General features: G+C 43.6%; 1 protein-coding gene across 3 annotated transcripts in view; it reads left to right on the top strand.

Annotated features, from left to right (window-relative positions):
- The window catches only part of smoc1 (SPARC related modular calcium binding 1), a 195,062-nt gene that overhangs the window by 153,747 nt on the left and 20,986 nt on the right, over positions 1-20,329 (top strand). The window contains exon 11 of one of the 3 annotated variants that reach the window (XM_055640812.1): positions 7,428-7,672. The exons of 1 other annotated variant lie outside the window; for it this stretch is intronic. In XM_055640812.1, the coding sequence (XP_055496787.1) occupies positions 7,428-7,672 (245 nt within the window). Of the gene's footprint in view, positions 1-7,427; positions 7,681-20,329 lie in introns of those variants that run through there. One more of the 3 variants, XM_055640813.1, reaches the window with a different exon arrangement.

Consider the following 20,329-nt stretch of genomic DNA (forward strand, 5'->3'; position numbering starts at 1 on the left):
GACATTATGAGGGGCAACTTTGCAGCCTGTCTAGTGAAGCGTGAAGCAGACCAGCGAGGATGAAGGCCAGATATTTGGCTCTGGGGTGGGAGGGGGGGGATACTTATCCTCAGGCTGGTGAGCCTTGTGTCAGCGGTTGGGAAATTATGGGAGAAAATGGGTTTTGGGTAAATTTGGAAAGGCAGGAGTGGCTCGGAAAAAGTCAGCATATAACTTTATGAGTGGGAGATCCTGCCTAACTAATTTGAACTTATTATGTGTTTAAGAAGGAACTGCAGATGCTGGAAAATCATAGGTAGACAAAAGTGCTGGAGAAACTCAGTCTGAAGAAGGGTTTCGGCCCGAAATGTTGCCGATTTCCTTCACTCCATAGATGCTGCTGCACCCGCTGAAGTTGAACTCATCAGTTCAGTCTGAGGAAGGGTCTTGACCTGAAACATCACCCATTCCTTCTCCCCAGAGATGCTGCCTGACCCGCTGAGTTACTCCAGCATTTTGTGTCTACCTTCACTAATTTGATTGCGTTTTTTCGAGAAGGTTACTAAGAAGGGTGAAGGCTGGGGAGTAGACATTGTAGACTGGGGAATGGACACTGCTGGCATTTGTGAAGATCCCACATGGGATGCTAGTCCAGAAGGTCAAGGCACATGGTTATACAAGGCGAGCTGGATAATTGGAGCTAAAATTGGCTTGGTGATGGGAGGCAGACATTGTGGTGGGAAGATGCTTCTCTGTTTCAATGTCTGGTGAACTGGGACCCCTGTGGTTTGTGCTACGGTTCAATAAATTTGATGTGAATGTAGGGTGTATGATTAGTAAGTTTACAGATGGCAAGAAAATCTGTGGTGTTTTGAATAATGACAAAGGAAAATCTAAGGCGTCAACGGAATATAGATCAGATGAAAAATTGGGTGGAGTGTTGGGAAATGGAATTTAATGCTGGCAAGTGTGAGGCGATGCATTTTGATAAGTGTAATAGAGGCAGGACATATACCGTAAATACCAAGAGCTATGGACTGTTGATAAACAGAAGAACCTTGGTGTTCGAGTCCATAGTTGTCTGAAAGTAGCAACTCTGGCAGATGGGGTGGTGAAGAAGGCATATGGCATGCTTGCCTTCACAGATCAAGGCATAGATAGAATTTAAAAGTTCAAAGGTTAGGTTGCAACTTTACTAACCACTGGTTAGAATGTACGGAGTATTGTGTGTAATTTTGGTCACCACACTTTAGGAAGGATGTAATTGGGCTGAATAAAGCATAGAGGAGATTCACCGGAAGGTTGAGGGTCTGGATTGGGATAGTGGCACTGTGGAATACAATGCTTGTGCAGCATTCCCCCTTTTATGCTCATTGAGTCATAGAGTCATACAGCGTGGAAAGAGGCTCCTCGGCCCAACTTGCCCACACCAACCATCTACACTAGTCCCACCTGCCTACGTTTGGCCCATATCCCTCTAAACCTTATGATTTCATGATCTTAAACACCTGTGGTCTTGAAATGCACACTTTAATAATGTGTCCCGAATTTTGATGTGTCAGAGGTGTAATACCCTCTCAGGCCTTGAAAGAGAACGCCAAAACTGCCTAACTGTGTTTTGCACGGCAATCCCCAATTGTTGAGCAAAGCCCTGGAATTAAAGACATATTTCCAGCACAGTGTCATTTTCAAAGGTTGGAATTGCAGAATTCAAATCAAATCTTCACTCCCCCCCCCCCCCCCCCCCCCCCCCCCCCTTCCCCCTCCACCCCCCTCAAAGAAGATCAACTAACATCCAAGATCAAAGTAGAAATGGACACAGAGATTGACATTAAGTGCTGCAGCGGGCCAGGCAGCATCTCTGGAGAAAAAGGATTGGTGACGTTTCGGGCCAGGACCTTTCTTCAGACACGGACTTGTTCGATCGCATTGAAATTGATGGAAATCAAAATAATGTGAGATGCAGTGCTATTGACTCCCTCATACCCAGTATTGCACTATCGCACAAGGTTGTCCCTGTGGACGGGGTTTGATGATTTGCAGATCTGTCTCGGTTGTACAGTGGAGTGGTAGATGCAAAACAGACCTGGCGTGAATCCCAATGGGAGAGCAGGTAATCATCGGGCAAGGCACTAGGGGATATTCTGATAACAGCACAGAGACTGGTGCCTGATGTGGGAGATTATGAGGAGAAAAGAAAAATATTTAAACATGGGCCCAAATTTTGTGTTTGAAAAAAACCTAAAGGAATGTTTATATAGAACATACCAGTGACGCACCAGAATGCAAGGCACCAGAATCATTTCCCATTTGGAGTAATTACATTGGAAAGGGAAAATAAGTTTGGGGAGATAACCATTGATTGTTTATTAACAATGTAACGATCCACGGCAGTATAAACTGTGCAGTGTATGTAAAATTTTTCCGTAAAAGGCAGTCTCTGTACCAGACAGCAGGATAAAAGCAGAGACAAAAATTCAAATCTTAAACAGTGATGCCGCACTGAAAGAATTGACTTTGGCTGTTGCATGCCTGAAGTTTGGAAGAGCCAACCACTCATGAGTCTGCGTGTTGCCAAACTAAACTGGATCTGACAAATAGCCTCCTGTCAATTCTGAAGAGCTGAACTCCCACAGAGCACTGATTGAGGGATCATCGACCCATTAGCTTTGATTTTCCAACCACCTAAAATTAATTGTCGGAAAGCCACAGGGCAAGGGTCATGTTTTCCAGACTCTTGTTCCTTGCTGAAAATGTCAAAATCAGGCCTTTGGTCCATATCATTGATTGCTTTCAAACCAACCTTCTTCATGGTTAGCTATTCCTCCTTTCATGCTCTTTGAGTCATAGAACCTTACAGAGTGGAAACAGGCCCTTTGGCCCAACTTGCCCACACCAGCCAACATGCCCCATCTACTCTAGTCCTACCTGCCTTCATTTGGCCCGTATCCCCCTAAACCTGCCCTATCCATGTACATGGCTCAATGTTTCCTAAACATTGCAATAGTACCTGCCTCAACTACCTCCTCCGGCAGCTTGTTCACCCACCACCCTTTGTGTGAAAAAGTTACCCCACAGATTCTTATTAAATCTGTCCCTCCTTTCCCCCCTCCCCCTCACCTTAAACCCATGTCCTATGGTTCTCGATTCCCCTACTCTGGGCAAGAGACTCTATGCGTTTACCTGATCTATTCCTCTCATGATTTTGTACGCCTCTATAAGATCACCCCTCATCCTCCTGCACTCCAAGGGATAGAATCCTAGCCTGCTCAACCTCACCCTATAGCCCAGGCCCTTGATTCCTGGCAACATCTCGTGAATATTCTCTGCACCCTTTCCACCTCTTAGGATGCCCAAGGTGCTGAAATGGGTTAATGTAAGGAGCCTTCCCATCCCTTCCCTTACATTTATTAGGGTGTAAAACAATCTCCTCATGATTGATGGGACAAACGTTTTATTTCCCATCAGTTATGCAAGTTCCCTACCTGGAATTGTCCTGGCGTTACCTTAAACCTGGGTCCATCCTTAACAACTGAGGTATAAACAGAAAGTGCCCAAAATAATCAGAGGAATTGACACTAATAAACGGTCGACTAATATTCATCAAGATTGTGCGCTACCTAAATATTACCGCCCAGAATGTTCATTCAACAAAGGGCATTTTATGCTATTATTTCAATTTTATTCCTTAGTTTTAATCTATAATTCATTTGGTGGTTTTGCTCTGTGACATCTAAGGGATGGTTTCCCTGGGAGGCTGGTGTCCTCCTAAGGTTGAGGTTGAGATAGATTTGCGAGGCACCTTTGCCCTCTGACTGCTATTTGCTATGCTTGGAAGGCAAATGCTGGGAAAATATTCTGTTTCCTCGTAGAAACTTCAGCAAAGACCTCAAATTCCCCACAGAATTCCATGTATATTCCAATTCTCTCCCCCCCCCCCCCCGACCACTTCTATTAGAAAACCTGTCAGATAAAGCTGAGGAGAATATTTGCAATTTATACAATTACTGAAGGCATGTTTTGCATCCTTAGTTCAGTGAATCAAAAGTATATTTAAGCAGAAGCTACACCATCCCATTTTCCACCAAAAAGTGTACATTTTAAGCATTTCCAGGCATCAAGAAGTGTAAAATATTGGCAGCTGTTACTTTTTTATGTAGTCCACATTCCATTAGTACATGCAGCCATGCTTTATCTGGCAAGATACTCGTTTTTAGGGTATATTCATTGCTCATTTCCTTTCCTTTTCGGTAAATATCCAACACCCGTCAACCTAGAAAGCCTGAAGAACAAACATGAAACCTTGATGTGATGCTATATGCAAACAGCAATTAATTACTCATAAATCCTGCCAGTTTCTGTTTTTAAAAGAAAATCTGAAATGGGTCTCTGCTACATGAACAAAATGTTAGATTTTTCTCAGGCCACAAAATCAATTCACATCCCATCATGTAGAAGGTAGATAAAAATGCTGGAGAAACTCAGCGGGTGAGGCAGCATCTATGGAGCGAAGGAGTAGGTGATGTTTCGGGTCGAGACCCTTCTTCAGACCGATGTGGGGGTGGGAAGAAGAAATGAAGACGCAGAGACAGCGGGCTGTGGGAGAGCTGGGAAGGGGAGGGGAAAGAGGGAGAAAGCATGAACTACCAAGCAGGGTGGGAAGAAGTGTAGTCCAGATAGCCATGGGAGTCAGTGGGTTTATAGTGGATGTCGGTCATGTAGTCTGTTACCTGCGATGGAGATAGTGAAGTCCAGAAACGGTAGGGAGATGTCGGAAATGGTCCAGGTAAATTTGAGTGCTGGATGCAAGTTAGTGGTGAAATGGATGAAGTCAGTGAGTTTTGCATGGGTGCAGGAGGTAGCACCAATGCAGTCGTCGATGTGGCGGAGGTAGAGTTCGGGGATAGGGCCATGGTTCACCTCGAACAAGGATTGTTCGACGTACCCTACAAAGAGGCCCATGCGCGTGCCCATAGCTACGCCTTGGATTATGCATTTTTACTAATGAGGTGGAACATTGTTAAATTCTTAATGAAAATGTGGTCAAAGTATGCAACATTCGAGTACAGCACAGGAACAGACTCTTTGGTCCACAATGTCCACAATGATGCCAAGAGAAACCAATCTCTTGTGCCTGGCTTGATCCATGTCCCGCCGTTTCCTATATGCCCACGTGCCTATCCAAAGGACTTTTAAATGCAACAATCAAATCTGCCTCCACCACCACCACCCCTGGCAGCGTGTTCCAGGCACCCACCACTCTTATTGCGGGGGAAGTAAATTTGCCCTGCACATCTCTTTTAAACTCCTCAAATGAAGTGCAACGTACTCCAACATGCTCTCGGGTTATTTAAATATCTTTGGGTCGCCATGCCTCTCAGATCATCTCAGCAATGGAACATGCAAGGTTATCTTGTTCTCTCCATCCCCCATTCCTTCCCCCCAAGCAACTCAAAACTTGCTTGGTTTATCGCTTTTCCAGTTCTGATTACTATTTCCCTTGCCACAGATGCTGCCTTACCTAAATTAAAAACAGAAAATGCCGGAAATCCTCAGCAGATCAGGCCACATGTGGGAAGAGAAACGTTTCAGATTGAAGACTTTCCGATGAAGTCCTCGGGATTTAACATTTTAAAATCTGCATCATTAACTCTGTCTCCACGCAGATGCTGCCTAACCTGCTCAATCTTTCCATCATTTTCTGAACTTATTTACGGTCTGTTCCAGCTTTGTGTATGGCATGCAGACACGAGTGACATTTTAAAATGATTTGTATCTGCTGTGATATTTTTTTTTTTTCATTGTGGTTCGAGGTGATCTTTAAAGATTAAAAATTAGAATTCATTTACCGGTGATTTTTAAGGTGAGAGGTGCAAAGTTTAACGAAGATGTGTGGGGCAAGTTGTCTTGCACAGAGAGTGCTGAGTGCCTGGAACATGCTGCCAGGGTTGGTCTTTTACAAGAGGCCATTTAACTGATAACCCTGTAAATCTTCTGGATGAGGGAGGAAACTGCAGCACCCAGAGGAAACCCACATGGTCACGGTGAGAATGTGCAAACTCCGCACATACACAACCCGAGGTCAGGATCGAACTTGGGTCTCTGGTGCGGTGAGGCAGCAGCTCTACCAGTTGCGCCGCTGCGATGCCTATTTTTTCCACGTTGGTTTTTGATGCAGAAGTAGTGCATTGGATGCACACATTTGATGACAAGCATTTTAATGTAGAAACAATATTCTATCTCCTGATGTTGAGATGACCTTCAAAAGCATGCCCACAAACATACTGGAGACTGCTACACTTGATAATATACACAAACTGAGCAATTACTGGCCACTGTTTATTTTGTTCCATTTTTAATGGTATCTCTTGCTGGCAGGGTTGCCATGCTGGATGGCAGTTGACAATAACAACTGACTCACAGGATGATATAAGCAAAGATTTTTAAGGGTGTATATATTTTCCTGCTCTTGTATAGATATGAAATGATTTTCAGTGCACACCAACCCTGATGTGACATTTCACTTCAGGATATGGACAAACTCACTGAAGATTGAGGACCAATGCAGGCGATTGTGGGACAGCAGTTTTAGTTTAGTTTTAGTTTCGGAGATGTAGCGCGGAAACAGGCCCTTCAGCCCACCAAGTCCGTGAGCAATGATCCTCGTATATTAGTTCTATCCTACGCACTAAGGACAATTTACAGAAGCCAATTAACCTGAGGTTCACAAAAATGCTAGAGAAACTCAGCGGGTGCAGCAGCATCTATGGAGCGAAGGAAATAGGCAACGTTTCGGGCCAAAACCCTTCTTCAGACTGATGGGGGGGGGGTGGGGAGAAGAAAGGAAAAAGGAGGAGGAGCCCGAGGGCTGAGGGAGAGATAGGAAGGGGAGGAGACAGCAAGGGCTAACAAAATTGGGAGAATTCAATGTTCATGCCACCAGGATGCAGACTCCCCAAGCAGAATATGAGGTGCTGTTCCTCCACTTTGCATGAGGGATGCTCTCAACCCAGAAAGCAGGTTCTGAATGGGCTTAAAGTGGACAGGGTAGACAATCAGAACCTTTTCCCCCCACACTGGAACTGTCCGACACTAGAGCTATAACGTGTGTGGGAAAGTTTAATGGAGATGTACGAGATAAGTATTTTCACATAGTGAGGGCCAGGAACCCGTAGCCAGGGGTGGTGGTGGAGGCAGCTACGATAGTGCTGTTTAAGAGGCTTTTAGATAGGTACATGGAAGCGTATGGAATAGAGTGATATGGATCATGAGATCAGTTTAATGTGGCAGCATGTCTGGCACAAACATTGTGGGCTGTAGGACCCATTCCCATGCTATACTGTTGTAAAAGTCATTAATAACTACCAAGTTTTTAAACAAATCATCATATATGCCTGCTAGAAAATAACCTTGCTCCAGGCAGCTTTAATTCTGCTTTTTCGATGCAGGTTTCCAGAGCCCGACCCAAGCCACACTCTGGAGGAGCGAGTGGTGCACTGGTACTTTGGCCAGCTGGACAAGAACAGCAGCAACAACATCCACAAGAAGGAAATGAAGCCATTCAAACGCTTCTTGAGGAAGAAAGCCAAGCCCAAGAAATGCGGACGGAAATTCACTGATTACTGTGATTTGAACGAGGACAAAACCATTTCACTGCACGAGTTGAAAGGATGCTTAGGAGTGAAGGAAGGAGGTAGGTAACCATTCTAATTGAAGTGACCATTTATTGTACAGCAAGCCAATGCTGTAACAGTACCAAAACAGTACCATCTTGTGCACTGTCATTAGCAATTCAGTCAAAATGCATTACAACTAACGACATCTCTTCAATTTTCCTTTTGGTTGTGGATCAAGATGTAGTTCATGTCATGTATGTATAATGATGGCACATTGGGTTAGGTACCTATTCAAACTAGCAATCAGACTTGAGTTCATATCCCCCTTGGTAGCTGTGAGTTTTAAATTTAGTTGTTCATTTGAAATTTGGTGGAACAAAACAACAACACTTATTATTGATGAGGTGACACATGGGCGCAGTGGTAGAGTTTCTACCTTCGAGCCGTTGACCCGGGTTCGATCCTGATTACAGGCGCTGTTCTGTATCAAGTTTGCACATTCTCCCTGTGACCACATGGGTTTTTTCCAGGAGCTTGAGTTTCCTCCCACATTCCAACGAGGTGCAGATTTGTAGGTTAATTGGCTTCTGTAAATTGTCCCTAATGTGTAGGATGCAAAACATGGATAACATAGAACTAGTGAACGGGTAATTATTGGTCGTCGTGGACTCGGTGAACCAAAGAACCTGTTTCCACGCTGTATCTCTGCCAGCCAGTTCTCTATCCACATCAATACTGAGCCCCCATGCCTGTGCTACTGAGCCCCCAATCTCTCTTACAAAAAAGTCCACTCTACTAGTTTCCTCTTAACTGGTCTCCCCTATATCCAACGTACTAGTTCATCCTCGAAAAAAAAACTAAACCTTTTCGTAAATCCATGGAAAATACGAGTCAGAATGTCAAAAGCAAGCATTTTCAGCATGATCCTCCCATTTTTGCAATTAAGAACAGTGAGGTGATTTTGTTCAATATTTCTCTAATTTAGTTCAATTCACCGTTGTACATTACTGATAGTGTAGGTCGGGAGTAGAAGAACTTAGGTAGAATTCAGGAGCATGGGACAGAGAATATCTTGAAGGGTAACAGGGAGTTCCTACTAGACCCATGGGTTTCTGTGTCATAAAACTTTAGAGATACAGCGAGGAAACAGGCCCTTCGCCCCACCGAGTCACACTGACCAGCGCTCAACCCCTACACCGACATTATCCTACACACCAGGGACAAATTTGTTTACAACTCACCTACAGAACTAGTACGTCTTTAGCGTGTGGGTGGAAACCGGAACACCTGGAGAAAACCCACATGGCCACAGGTGGGACGTACAAAGTCTGTGCAGACAACGCCCGTAGTCAGAATCAAACCCGGGTCTCTGACGCTGGAAGGCAGCAACTCTACTCTAAAGGGCCTGTCCCACTTAGGTAATTTTTTTGGCGATTACAGGCGACTAGGCTGTCACCACATGGTCGCCGGGGTGTCGCCTTTATGGTCATAAGTAGTCTCCTCAGTCGTCCAAAGAGTCATAGCGTCTTTCTGGTTGCCGCTGGATTTCCAACATGTTCAAAAAAATTTCGGCGACAGTGGGTTGACGCCAATGAGGGTAGCTTGACTTCTCCTGATGTAGGTAATGTCATAGGTTGTCACCAGGTGACAGGTTGTCACTGGTGCTGACTTCAGTGAATTCCATTTGCGACTACCTACGTCAACCTACGTTAACTGGCGACAGGTACCGGCGAATGAATTGTCTTCAGTTGTCGCCGACAGGGTCGTAGCTTGTCGCGGGTGGACGTAGGTTGACTTTGGTTGTCATCGGATGTCGCCTTTGTGGTCGTAGGGTTTTGTAGGTATGGCCATAGGTGGACGTCCAAATGGGTCTCCGGTTGACGGTAGCTTGCCGTCAACTAGGTGGTAGGCTGTTGGAGCTTGTTGTAGACATTGTCGTAGACATTGTCATAGGGGGGCCCAGTCGCAGGTTTTCCAGCGACCTGCTACGACTATGACAGTCACCGGCAGTTGCCTAAAAAAATCACCTAAGTGGGACAGGCCCTTAAATGAGAAATAGGATAATGCAGAGAACATGGCAGTATCAATTAATTACATGAAAGCACATAGACTTGAAACCACATCACAGTTCCATTCTGGTTCTTGTCAAAATCCTGGTATTTTCTTATGCTATAATCAGTGGTTCGAGAAGAGAAGTGGCTGCTCACAAACCATACATTTTTAATCTGTTCAACATTGGCAGATGTTTCATCAATTTATAAACCTGCTTGGTGCCGAGCTGGAATTTTGTGTCTGTAAGTTGTATGCGGTGGACACCCCTGCTGGTACTGTCATGGAAAGTAAATTGGAGAGGGGAGTGAAGTAGGTTTGATATTCAATGGTATTGTCATGACCTGCTGCAGCCAAGTCTAGTGGCTTTTCTCGTTTACTTTAGAGATACAGCGAGGAAACAGGCCTTTCAGCCCACTGAGTCCGTGCCGACCAGCAATCCTACACACACTGGGAACAATTTACAATTATATCAAGCCAAGTAAACGACAAACCTGTACATCTTTGGAGAGTGGGAGGAAATTGTAGATTCCAGAGAAAACCCCCCGTCAAGGCAAAAACGTATAAACTCCATACAGACAGCACCCATAGTCAGGATTGAACTGTCTCTGACTATCTTTAATCAGACTTTACTGGATTTTATCTTGCACTAAATGTTATTCCCTTACCCATGTATCTGTACACTGTGGACGGCTTGATTGTAATCATGTATTGTCTTTCCAATGACTGGTTAGAACGCAACAAAAGCTTTTCACTGTGTCCTCAGTATACATAACAATAAATTTAGCTGAACTAAACTAATAGAAAACTCTAGCATACTGATAGGCTGTTTGGCCCATCATGTCGAGACTGACTGATGGCATTCTCCAATCTGATTTCATCTCCCAGCATTTGTTCCATAACTGTGTAAATTACAGCATAACTGTGTAAAGCATTTTCAAAGTTTGACATGACACCCATAATGGATGGAATAAGATGGTTGACAGGGGAGACGGGCATCACAGTCTTGGAAAACAGTGGACTTCTTCATCTGTGCTTGTGTTTCTGCCCCTCGTGTAGTGGAATCCTGGTCCCACCATCATTCTTCTTCAATTCTCTTCATTCTTCTTCAATTCTCCTCTAATCCTCTACAGGATTACTTCAAATCTACACCTCATGGTTATTGACCCCACTGTTGGGATTGGGAGGTCCTACCTGGCCATCATGAGAGGCCTGGGTGTCTTCATATGTCTTTACTTAACTGTTTCTCCCCTTTGTTGTGGACAAATTACCTGTCAATTCCTTGCATTAAAATAGTACACTTCTGTTCTGAAGAAAAATACACCAACCTAGCTAAACTTTTCCTTGAGGTTAAAATGCTGCAGTCTGAATCTCCTTGGGTCAGTGCCCTCTCTTAATCCAATCACACACCCTTTGCAGTGTGCAGGTGGGAGCTATACACAGTGTCTGTGGTGTAAATAGTGCTTTACAGTTCCAGCACAGTCTCCCTGGTACACAGCACCTCAGCCAACACTGGGATGTTCAGTCCACTTTGCCTCCATGTTCAAACTAAGCTGCAGCAGAACACTCTATGTCTATTCTTTTGCCTTGTTGCCTCCCTCAAATATTCCCCAGATATCTCCAGATTAAATTCTATATTGTGTTAAGGGCCCGTCCCATTTTGATGATTTTTCAGCCGACTGTCGGCGACTGTCAAGCCCGCGGCACTCGCCTGAAAAACCGGGAACTGGAACGGCGACTGTCAGAGTGGAACACACACACATACATACACACACACACACACACACACATACATACACACACACACACACATCGCAAAAGCGGGGTCCAGGGAAAGTGGGGGAGTGCTGTCTGAAATTCACGTGCTGCAAAGCCAACGTGATACAGACACACACTGCGATGAACAGGAACATTAAAGATGGCTAGCACAGTGTACGGTAAAACCTTTAAAGGAGGGGGGGGGAGGGGAGAAGGGGGGAGGGGGGGGGGGGGGGGGGGGGGGGGGGGGGGGAAGGAGTGGAGACACTTTTAAGAAGCCAGACAACTTTTAATAAGCCAGAGATACACAGTTGTGAAGTTTGGTGGGCATTTAACATTACTGGTCGGTTATCCTTGGTTCTGAAAACTCGTGCTTGGCCTAGCCAGTGAACATGTCAGCAAAGGCGATTAACTATACCTACGACTACATTTGACTACCCATAACTACATGGCGACCCCACTACAATTGCACCTACGACTACAAGATTATCGATTTTCTCAATGGCGACCAATGTTTGGTCGCAGAAAAATTTTCAACATGTTGAAAAATTTGCTGCGACCATACTGAGGCCGCGATTAGTTCCCAGAATGCGGGAACTTCTCGCGACCATAAAGGGGACTCACCAGAGACCACCAGCGACCATGTGGCGATCATGAGGCAACTGCACTCGCCAAAAAAGTCGCCTAAGTGGGACAGGCCCTTTAGATGGTCTCATCCATCCATAGATTTACTTATTTTCGTCCTCATGGCCCTCTTCTTAAAAAAGGGATTTTTTAAACATCCCTGAAAGCTTAGAATATTGATGGATATATACCACTAAATTATGCTTTTATTGTCACATGTGCAAAGTGCAAAAGCAAAAATCATAGTCATAATAGTGCTTTATTAGCCAAGTATGTTTTGCAACATATGAGGAATTTGCGTTGCCTACAGTCATACCAATAAAGAGTAACAAGACACCCAAATACATTTTTAACATGAACATCCCCCACAGCGACTCCCCCACATTCCTCACTGTGATGGAAGGCAAAAAATGTTCACTCTTCTTCCCGTCTTTGTTCAACTCTTTTCTTACCAACAGTCCAGTAGAGAATTACCATACCTAAGCACATCCCCAATTAGCAAACTGTACAGAAATAGTCTACTGATTCCGCATGTAAGGGATGCCATGTTTTGGCACCATTTTCAAAGTTTAGTTAGTTTAGATACAGCATGGAAACAGGACCTTCGACCCACCGAGTCCACACTGACTATTAAAACTAAATTAATGAAATAAGTGAGATTAAACTAAAACTATTTCAATGGAAGGCATATATGTCTACCTTTGACAAATAAGAAGAACGATTTACAACTTAGATTAGCAAATTGGACTATGATGTTTTAGCTTGACACAAGATGCTGGAGTAATTCAGCCTCTCTGGAGAAAAGGAATAAGTGACGTTTTGGGTCAAGATCCTTCTTCTCTCAGTCTGAAGAAGGCCTCGACCTGAAACATCACTTATTCCTTTGCTGAGTTACTCCAGCATTTTGTGTCTATCATTTTTTGCGCAAACCAGCATCTGCAGTTCCTTCCTATGCAGATGATGTTGTAGCTGTTGGCTGAGGGAAATGCGAGACTGGCTCCTCAGCTTTCAGTATTACGATGTTTCAGGTGCAAGAGGGAGGGATATAAATGAGGTGGAGAACTTGTACTGCAGATGAGGGAGAAAGTTACAGCTGGACTTATAGGTCAGGCAGCATCTCTAGAGAAAAAGACCAGGTGTCATTTTGGGTCGGAACACTTCCTCATACTGAAAGTGGAGGGGCAGGAACTGGAGGTAGGAGAAGGCCAGAACAAATCAGGGCCAGCAACAAATGACCAAGGAAAGGTGGAGTCCATAAAGGTCTATTGTTGACTGGGGAAGAGGAAGAGGTGATAACGAACGTATACAAGGATGCGAACAGTGGAACTAGTAGTATGTCTAGGGTGGGGGAGGGGGTTAGAGAGGGAAGGTCCACTGCAGTTCCTTTCTACCCAGATTGTTTTAGTGGAAGATTTTAATTTCCCTAATATTGACTTCCTTAATGTCTGCAGCTTAGATGGGGCAGAATTTGTCAGGTAGATAGGCAAAAACACAAAGTGCTGGAGTAACTCAGCAGGTCAGGCAGCATCGGTGGAGGGAATTGATAGGTGGCGTTTTGGGTCAGGACCCTTCTGCAGACTGGTTGATGGGCCCAATCCTAAACTTCACCTGTCCATTACCTTCGCAGATGCTGCCTGACCTGCTGAGTTAATCCAACAGTTTGTGCTTTGCTCACGATTACAGCATCTGCAGTTCCTTGTGTCTCCATGTGTATGTGTCCAACCAGGCAATGAGCCACATTAGATCTTCTATTTGGAAATGAGCCTTGCCAGCTGATTAAAGTTTCAGTGGGAGAGCATTTTCGAAGTAATGGTCGTAACTCCATCAGTTTGGAGATAGCTATGGGTAAGGATAAGGCTGGGAGTGAGGTGGGGGAGGGATAATTACAACAGTATTAGACAGGAATTGCGGAAGATAGATCAGGAACAGCTGTTATTGCACAAGTCCACATTGGACATATGGGGATCTTTTAAAGACCAGATGGGTAGAGTTCAGAACCAGCATGTTCCTGTGAAGATGAAAGATAGGGAGGGCAAGGATCAGGAACCTTGGATGACAAGAGATGTTATAAGTTTAGTCAAAAAGAAAAAGGAAGCATATGTAAGGTTTAGGAAACAAAATTAGACTAGACCTGAAGAACATCAAGGGAGCAGGAAAGAAATTAAATAAGGAATGAGGAGGGCTATAAGTCCAATGCTCTTGATAAGATGGAAAGTAAGGAAATCCCAAGGTATTTTATGCATATCCAAAAAACAAGTGGGTAGCTAGAAAAGGACTCAAGGTCAAAGGATGAATCTATGCCTAAAGCCAGTTTAAGTGGGCGAGGTACTAAATGAGAAGTTCACGTCAGTATTCACCAAGGAGATGGACGTGGATGACAGTGAGATCAAGGAGATCAAGGTGTGTTGATAGTGCTGAGCATTTTGATATTAGGTATAAGGTTCTGGGTCTCTTGAAGAATATTAGGTGGTAAGTCCCCAGGGCCTGGTGGGATCTATCCTAGGATACTGAGTGATGCAAGTCAGGAGTTTGCTGGAGACCTGGCAGTGATCTTTGTGACCTCTTTAGGTGAGGTTTCAGAATACTGAAGAATAGCCAGTTATTTCTCCTTTGTTTCAGAAGGGCAGTCCGGATGAACCGGTAATAATAGGTCAGTGAGCCTTACGTCAGAAATTATTGGAGAGGAACAGGATTTATTCCCATTAGAGGAAGTTATGAGGCTTGGGCGGTGGATGTTGGCCACAAGGGCTTCAGTAAAGCATTTGACAAGATGGTGGCTGATGCAGAAGATTAAGTCACATGGGTTACAAACTAGGTTGTTTGGTTTGATTCAAATTGGCTTGGTTATAGAAGCCAATTTGGTAGTGATGGATGGAGAGGTGTCATACAGACTGAAGGTCTGTGATTAGTGGTGTTCCACTGGGATCAGTGGTGGGACCTCTGCTGTACAGTACATATATGATTTGGGCAAAAATGTAAGTGGTTTGAATAGCAAGTTTGCAATGACACAATGCAAGGTGGAATTGTGGATAGTGTAAAAGATTGACGAAGGGTACAGCAGGATATAGATCCGTTTTTAAATTTGGACAAAGATATGGCTGATGGAGTTTCAATATGGACAGGTGTGAGGTATTGCATTTTGGGAGGTCAAATGTAAGATGAAAGCATACAGTGAATGGCAGGACCCTCTTGTTTTTAATATATATATATAAAGTACTTTGGGATTCTTCGAATTTTATTTTTGTCCCAAGGACATTTCATGGCTTATTTTAGCCCTTCTGATTCCTTGTTTAGGTTCTTTCCTGCTTCTTTTACTTGTCCAATTTCAGTTTCCTAAATATGCTTCATTTTTCCTTTTTCTTTTTGACTAAATTTACAACATCTCTTGTCATCCAAGATTCCCGATCCTTGCCCTCCCTATCTTTCATCTGCACAGGAACATGCTGGTTGTGAACTCTAACCAGGTGATCTTTAAAGGACTCTAACATGTAAAATATGGATTTGCCCAATTATAGCTGCCCTCAATGTACTCTCTGCAGTTTCAGCCTAACAGTGTTGTAATTAGCCCTCGTCCAATTTAGCTCTTTCCCCAAGTTCAGCCTTATTCGTATCCATAAATATCTTAAAACATATGGAGTTATGGATAGGAAAGCTTTAGAGGGGTATGGGGCCAAATGCAGGTGGGTGTGACTAGTAGATGGGGCATCTAGGTCAATATGGGCAAGTTGGTCCGAAGGGCTTGTTCCCATGCTATATGACTATGGGATTTGAGACCACTTTTACCGATCTTAGAGTGATCCTGCCCAGACCAGTTAATTACAAAGCAACAGGGCTTGAATCTCGATGCTGCCCAATTTCTCCAGGATTACTTCATGCTGACTACCAATGGAGCACTTGAGAGAAGCAGATCAAAGATGCCAACAAATAGTTAACAATAAGAAAGATCCCACTTTATAAATCATAACAGTTATCCTTAAATGTTGTGAGTCATAGTCGTAGAGTCATACAGTGCGGAAACAGACCCTTCTGCCCAACTTGCCCACTCCGACCAACATGTTCCATCTACACTAGTCCCATATGCCTGCATTTTGCCCATACCCCTCTAAATCTGTCCTATCCATGTACCAGTCTAATTGTTTCTTAAACTATGTGATAGTCCCTGTCTCAACTACCTCCTCCAGCTCTTTAATGAAGACACTCACCACCTTTTGTGTAAAAAAAGTTACTCCTCAGTTTCCTATTCAATTTTTTCCCCTTCACTTTAAACCTATGTCTTCTGATTCTCGATTCTTGTTGGATTCTTCTTGGAGAGCAAAGACAATTTGTCAGGAGAAATATTACATATGCAAGAATTATTTTCAAGTGCAATTGGTAACAATAATTTAAAATGTTTGGATTTTGATAGACCAAAATGAGTTTGATTACAAAGCAACAGAATGGTCCAAGTTTGTTGACGTCTATTGAACGTGTGCTTCAATCAAATATTTTAAGATCTTATTTAATATATTTACTTCACCACATTCACAAATAAATACAAGTATGAGAAAGTAATGCCCTTGGCAGCTAATGCTTTCCACGGTTGGCTCTTCTATGTTAGGAAACATTATATATCATAGACCTGCCCTTTTCATACATCAGAATATAAAATATACTGCACTTCATCTTTCTGAAGCTTGTGACAGACATGTTAAAGTTTTACATTAGTGTAAGTTTTTCTTTTCATGAAGTATTCCCGCCATTTATTTTCCTTGCTCATCACCTAAATGGTCGTGGTTAAAAAAAAGGGGAAGGTATAATCAGAGATTTGTGAAACAGTGGATAAGATAGAACTAGTGTGAACGGGTAATCGATGGTTGGTGTGGACTCAATGGGCTGAAGGGCCTGTTTCCATGCTGTGTCACTGAACTAAACAGGGCCTGAATATTTTGCTTTCAATTAAATGTAAACTATTAAAATCAGTCCAAGAAGTCACAGACTAAAGGGCCTGGCCCAACAGCACGACCTAACGTGGTCGCTTGAGCCGTACGGCCTTGCGGGGCTGGTCCCACTTCGATCGCCGGAGGCATATGGAGTTGTGCGGGGCTGGTCCTGACATCGCGCGGGGCTCTGAAAATCTGGCACTGTCCAAAAATTCAGCGCGACAACGGCCTGTCGGCCCGCAGCTGCATTGAGGCCGTACGAAGCGCCTCGAAGGGCGTACGTGGCGTCTCAATGTCATATGTCATATGCAGCGTCTTGACGGCGTACGCCCAGCGCGTGGCGTTGCGCGATGACGTCACCACCCGGTGTGCAGTTGCGTGATGGCGTAACCGCCCAATGCTGTGCGACGTCCAAATTCAGACGGCCCGCCTCCTGCCCAGCTGATTGGTGAGTATGATGTCGGGACCAGCTCCGCACAACTCCAGACGGCTCCGCGGTTGGAAGTGGGACCGGCCCCGCGAGGCCGTACGCCTCAAGCCACCACGTTTGGTTGCGCTAATCGCATGCAGTCGCATGCTGGTGGGACAGGCCCTTTAGTGTCACCAATTGTAACACCCATTTCCTGTATTATCTAATCTGTACCTCAGTCAAGAACCAATCTAGCCACCCTTTGATGGCATACATCAAGCAAGCATTCACAACAATATACATTATGCAAGAGCCTCACTGTTCTAAGTCAAAAGAGCAACTGTAGCCTGTTCTGTTACAACTGCTGTATCTTGATCCTCAATCTATCAAACTATTATCAGTGGGGCTGCTGACTCAGCCATTAATCATTCAAAATACTTATAGACAGCCCTGCAATAGCCGCCTAAAACTACCTGATCTCCCGGTTGCTAAACACTTTAACTCCCCCTCCTGTTCCCACACTAACCTTTCTGTCCTGGGCCTCCTCCTTGTCAGAGTGATGCCCAGTGCAAATTAGAGGATCAGCACCTAATATTTCGCTTAGGCAGCTTACACCCCAGCGGTATGAACATACACTTCTGAGTTACTCCAGCCTTTTGTGTCTCTTCAAACTGAAAACAGGGTTTCATTCAAGAAAGTCAATCGTCTCTAAATCTTGCTGCTTTTTGAATAAATAGGCGATTATTTTTGCCTGACTGGCACAGGCATTTTTAAAAAAGTATAATTTAAAAAAAATATTTGGACATTTTCCAAGGCAACTATATCATCCATAAATATCCACAATTCGTTTCATGTGCTGAAATTCTACTAATTTCTAGTGATTCATCTCCACTAATAATTTAGGCAAATTATTTCTGAATATTCAATTAAGAATTTGCATAGATAGACACAAAGTGCTGGAGTAACTCAACTGGTCAGGCAGCATCTCTGGAGAGAAAGGATGGGTGATGTTTTGGGTGGAACCTTTCTTCAGATTGAAAGTGTGGGGGGGGGGGGGGGGGGGAACTGGAGGTCGGAAAAACCCCTTCATCTTGACTTGTCTATCTTCGGTATAAACCAGCACCTAAATTCCTTCCCACACACTAAGAATTCACATACACAGTTTACAACTTGAGTTTTTATCTATCAGAGCACATTAAACTTTTTTATTCCCAAAATATGTAGGAAAGAACTACAGATGCTGGTTTATACCAAAGATAGTCACAAAATACTGGATAACTCAGCAGGCCAGGCAGCATCTGCGGAGAAAAAGAATAGATGATGTTTTGGTTCAGAGAATCTGAAGAATGGTTTTGAACTGAAACGTCACCTATTCCTTTTCTCCAGAGATGCTGCCTGACCCGTTGAGTTACTCCAGGGTCCATCTATGGGTTTAAAATGTTGGTTCGCTGGCATTCAGGAAAATACTTGAAGTCAGCACATAAATGGAATTGCCAAGTGTAAAGTTGATGCAAAATATGATAGGACAAAGACAAAATACCTGGGCAGGCTGCAGAATAATTACAGAGGGATAGTTAAGGCTTCTGATAAATTATCTTTTAATATAGTGGGTTTGGACTTGATAGGCCAATAGTATAACAAAAATAACAGCTTGTCAATGGTTTTTGATTCTCCTTAACAATCTGTTGCTTTCTGGACAGCCCAAATTATTACATTGTTAGTTCACAGAGATGACAAGCCACACACTGCTCCTTGGAAAGGTGTGGACTGTTGGTTTATTTCAAAGAGCAATCAGCCACACTGTTGTGTGCTTGGAATCTCATGAAATTGCTGAGAATTGTGGTCGCAACCCAGACCATCACACAAACTAACCTCCCTTTCATTGACTCCATTTATATCTCACGTTGCCTTGGCAAAGCCACCAGCATAATCAACTCCCTCTTCACCCCTATAGAAGTGTGAATCCGCACACCTCCAGATTCAGGGACAGTTTCTTCCCAGCGGTTATCAGACAACTGGATCATAACTGCCACAACTAGAGAGAAGTCTTGAACTACCTCATTGGTGACCCTCGGACTATCTTTGATTTCACTGGCTTTACCTTGCTCTAAATGTTATTCCCGTATCATGTATCTATAAACTGTAAATGGCCAGATTATGATCATGTATTGTCTTTCCACTGACTGGTTAGAACACAACAAGAGCCTTTCACTGTACCTCAATACACATGACAGTAAACTAAACTGAAATGCATGGACAGATCAGATAAAGAAGAAAGGCAGATTTGTTCCCGTGAAAGATATCAGTAAACCAAACAGGTTTCTATGAAGAACTAGTGCCAACATTATCAAAACTAGATTTTACATTCCCGATAAGAATTGAATTTAGGGTTGCCACCTGCCATAGTGGGATTCTTAATTCTCCAGTTAGTCGAGGACTATAGCCACCGCCAATAAAAGCTGTTCAAAGCCAAGTGCTTATTTACACACTGCATGTGAAAACAGATTTAGGAAATAACTCCATGGTCAAATGCTATAAATAAACCAGAATGTAAAATTACAATATTTTACATCTAGCCACCAAGAAACATCTTAGAATGTGTTAGACAGGACAAATGTGGAACGTGTTTCACATTATGAAGGAGCAGAACCTTGTGGCAAATCAATGTGTTCCTGGCCTCACTAACTGCCTGCCTTTACTATTACAATTGCTTCGGTCTAGCCTTGTGGTATGGGGGATAAAGTGCTAATTACATTTCATACTGTTAGTTGCGTTTGGCACTTTCAGGCAACAAAACAGTAAAGCAGAGATGGGAATTCTCCGCAACAATTTTTATTGTAAATACCCAGACTTCATTCATCAGTAATGAGTACAATTTGTGCAGTGATTGATAAAACATGGCACAAAGTCTTGACTACAAACAGACAGGCAATACATGTTCTGTCCATTTTGTTTAAACAAAACCCTCTTGCAGT

Source organism: Leucoraja erinacea, chromosome 9 (genome assembly GCF_028641065.1).
Source record: "Leucoraja erinacea ecotype New England chromosome 9, Leri_hhj_1, whole genome shotgun sequence".
Classification (NCBI taxonomy): domain Eukaryota; kingdom Metazoa; phylum Chordata; class Chondrichthyes; order Rajiformes; family Rajidae; genus Leucoraja; species Leucoraja erinaceus.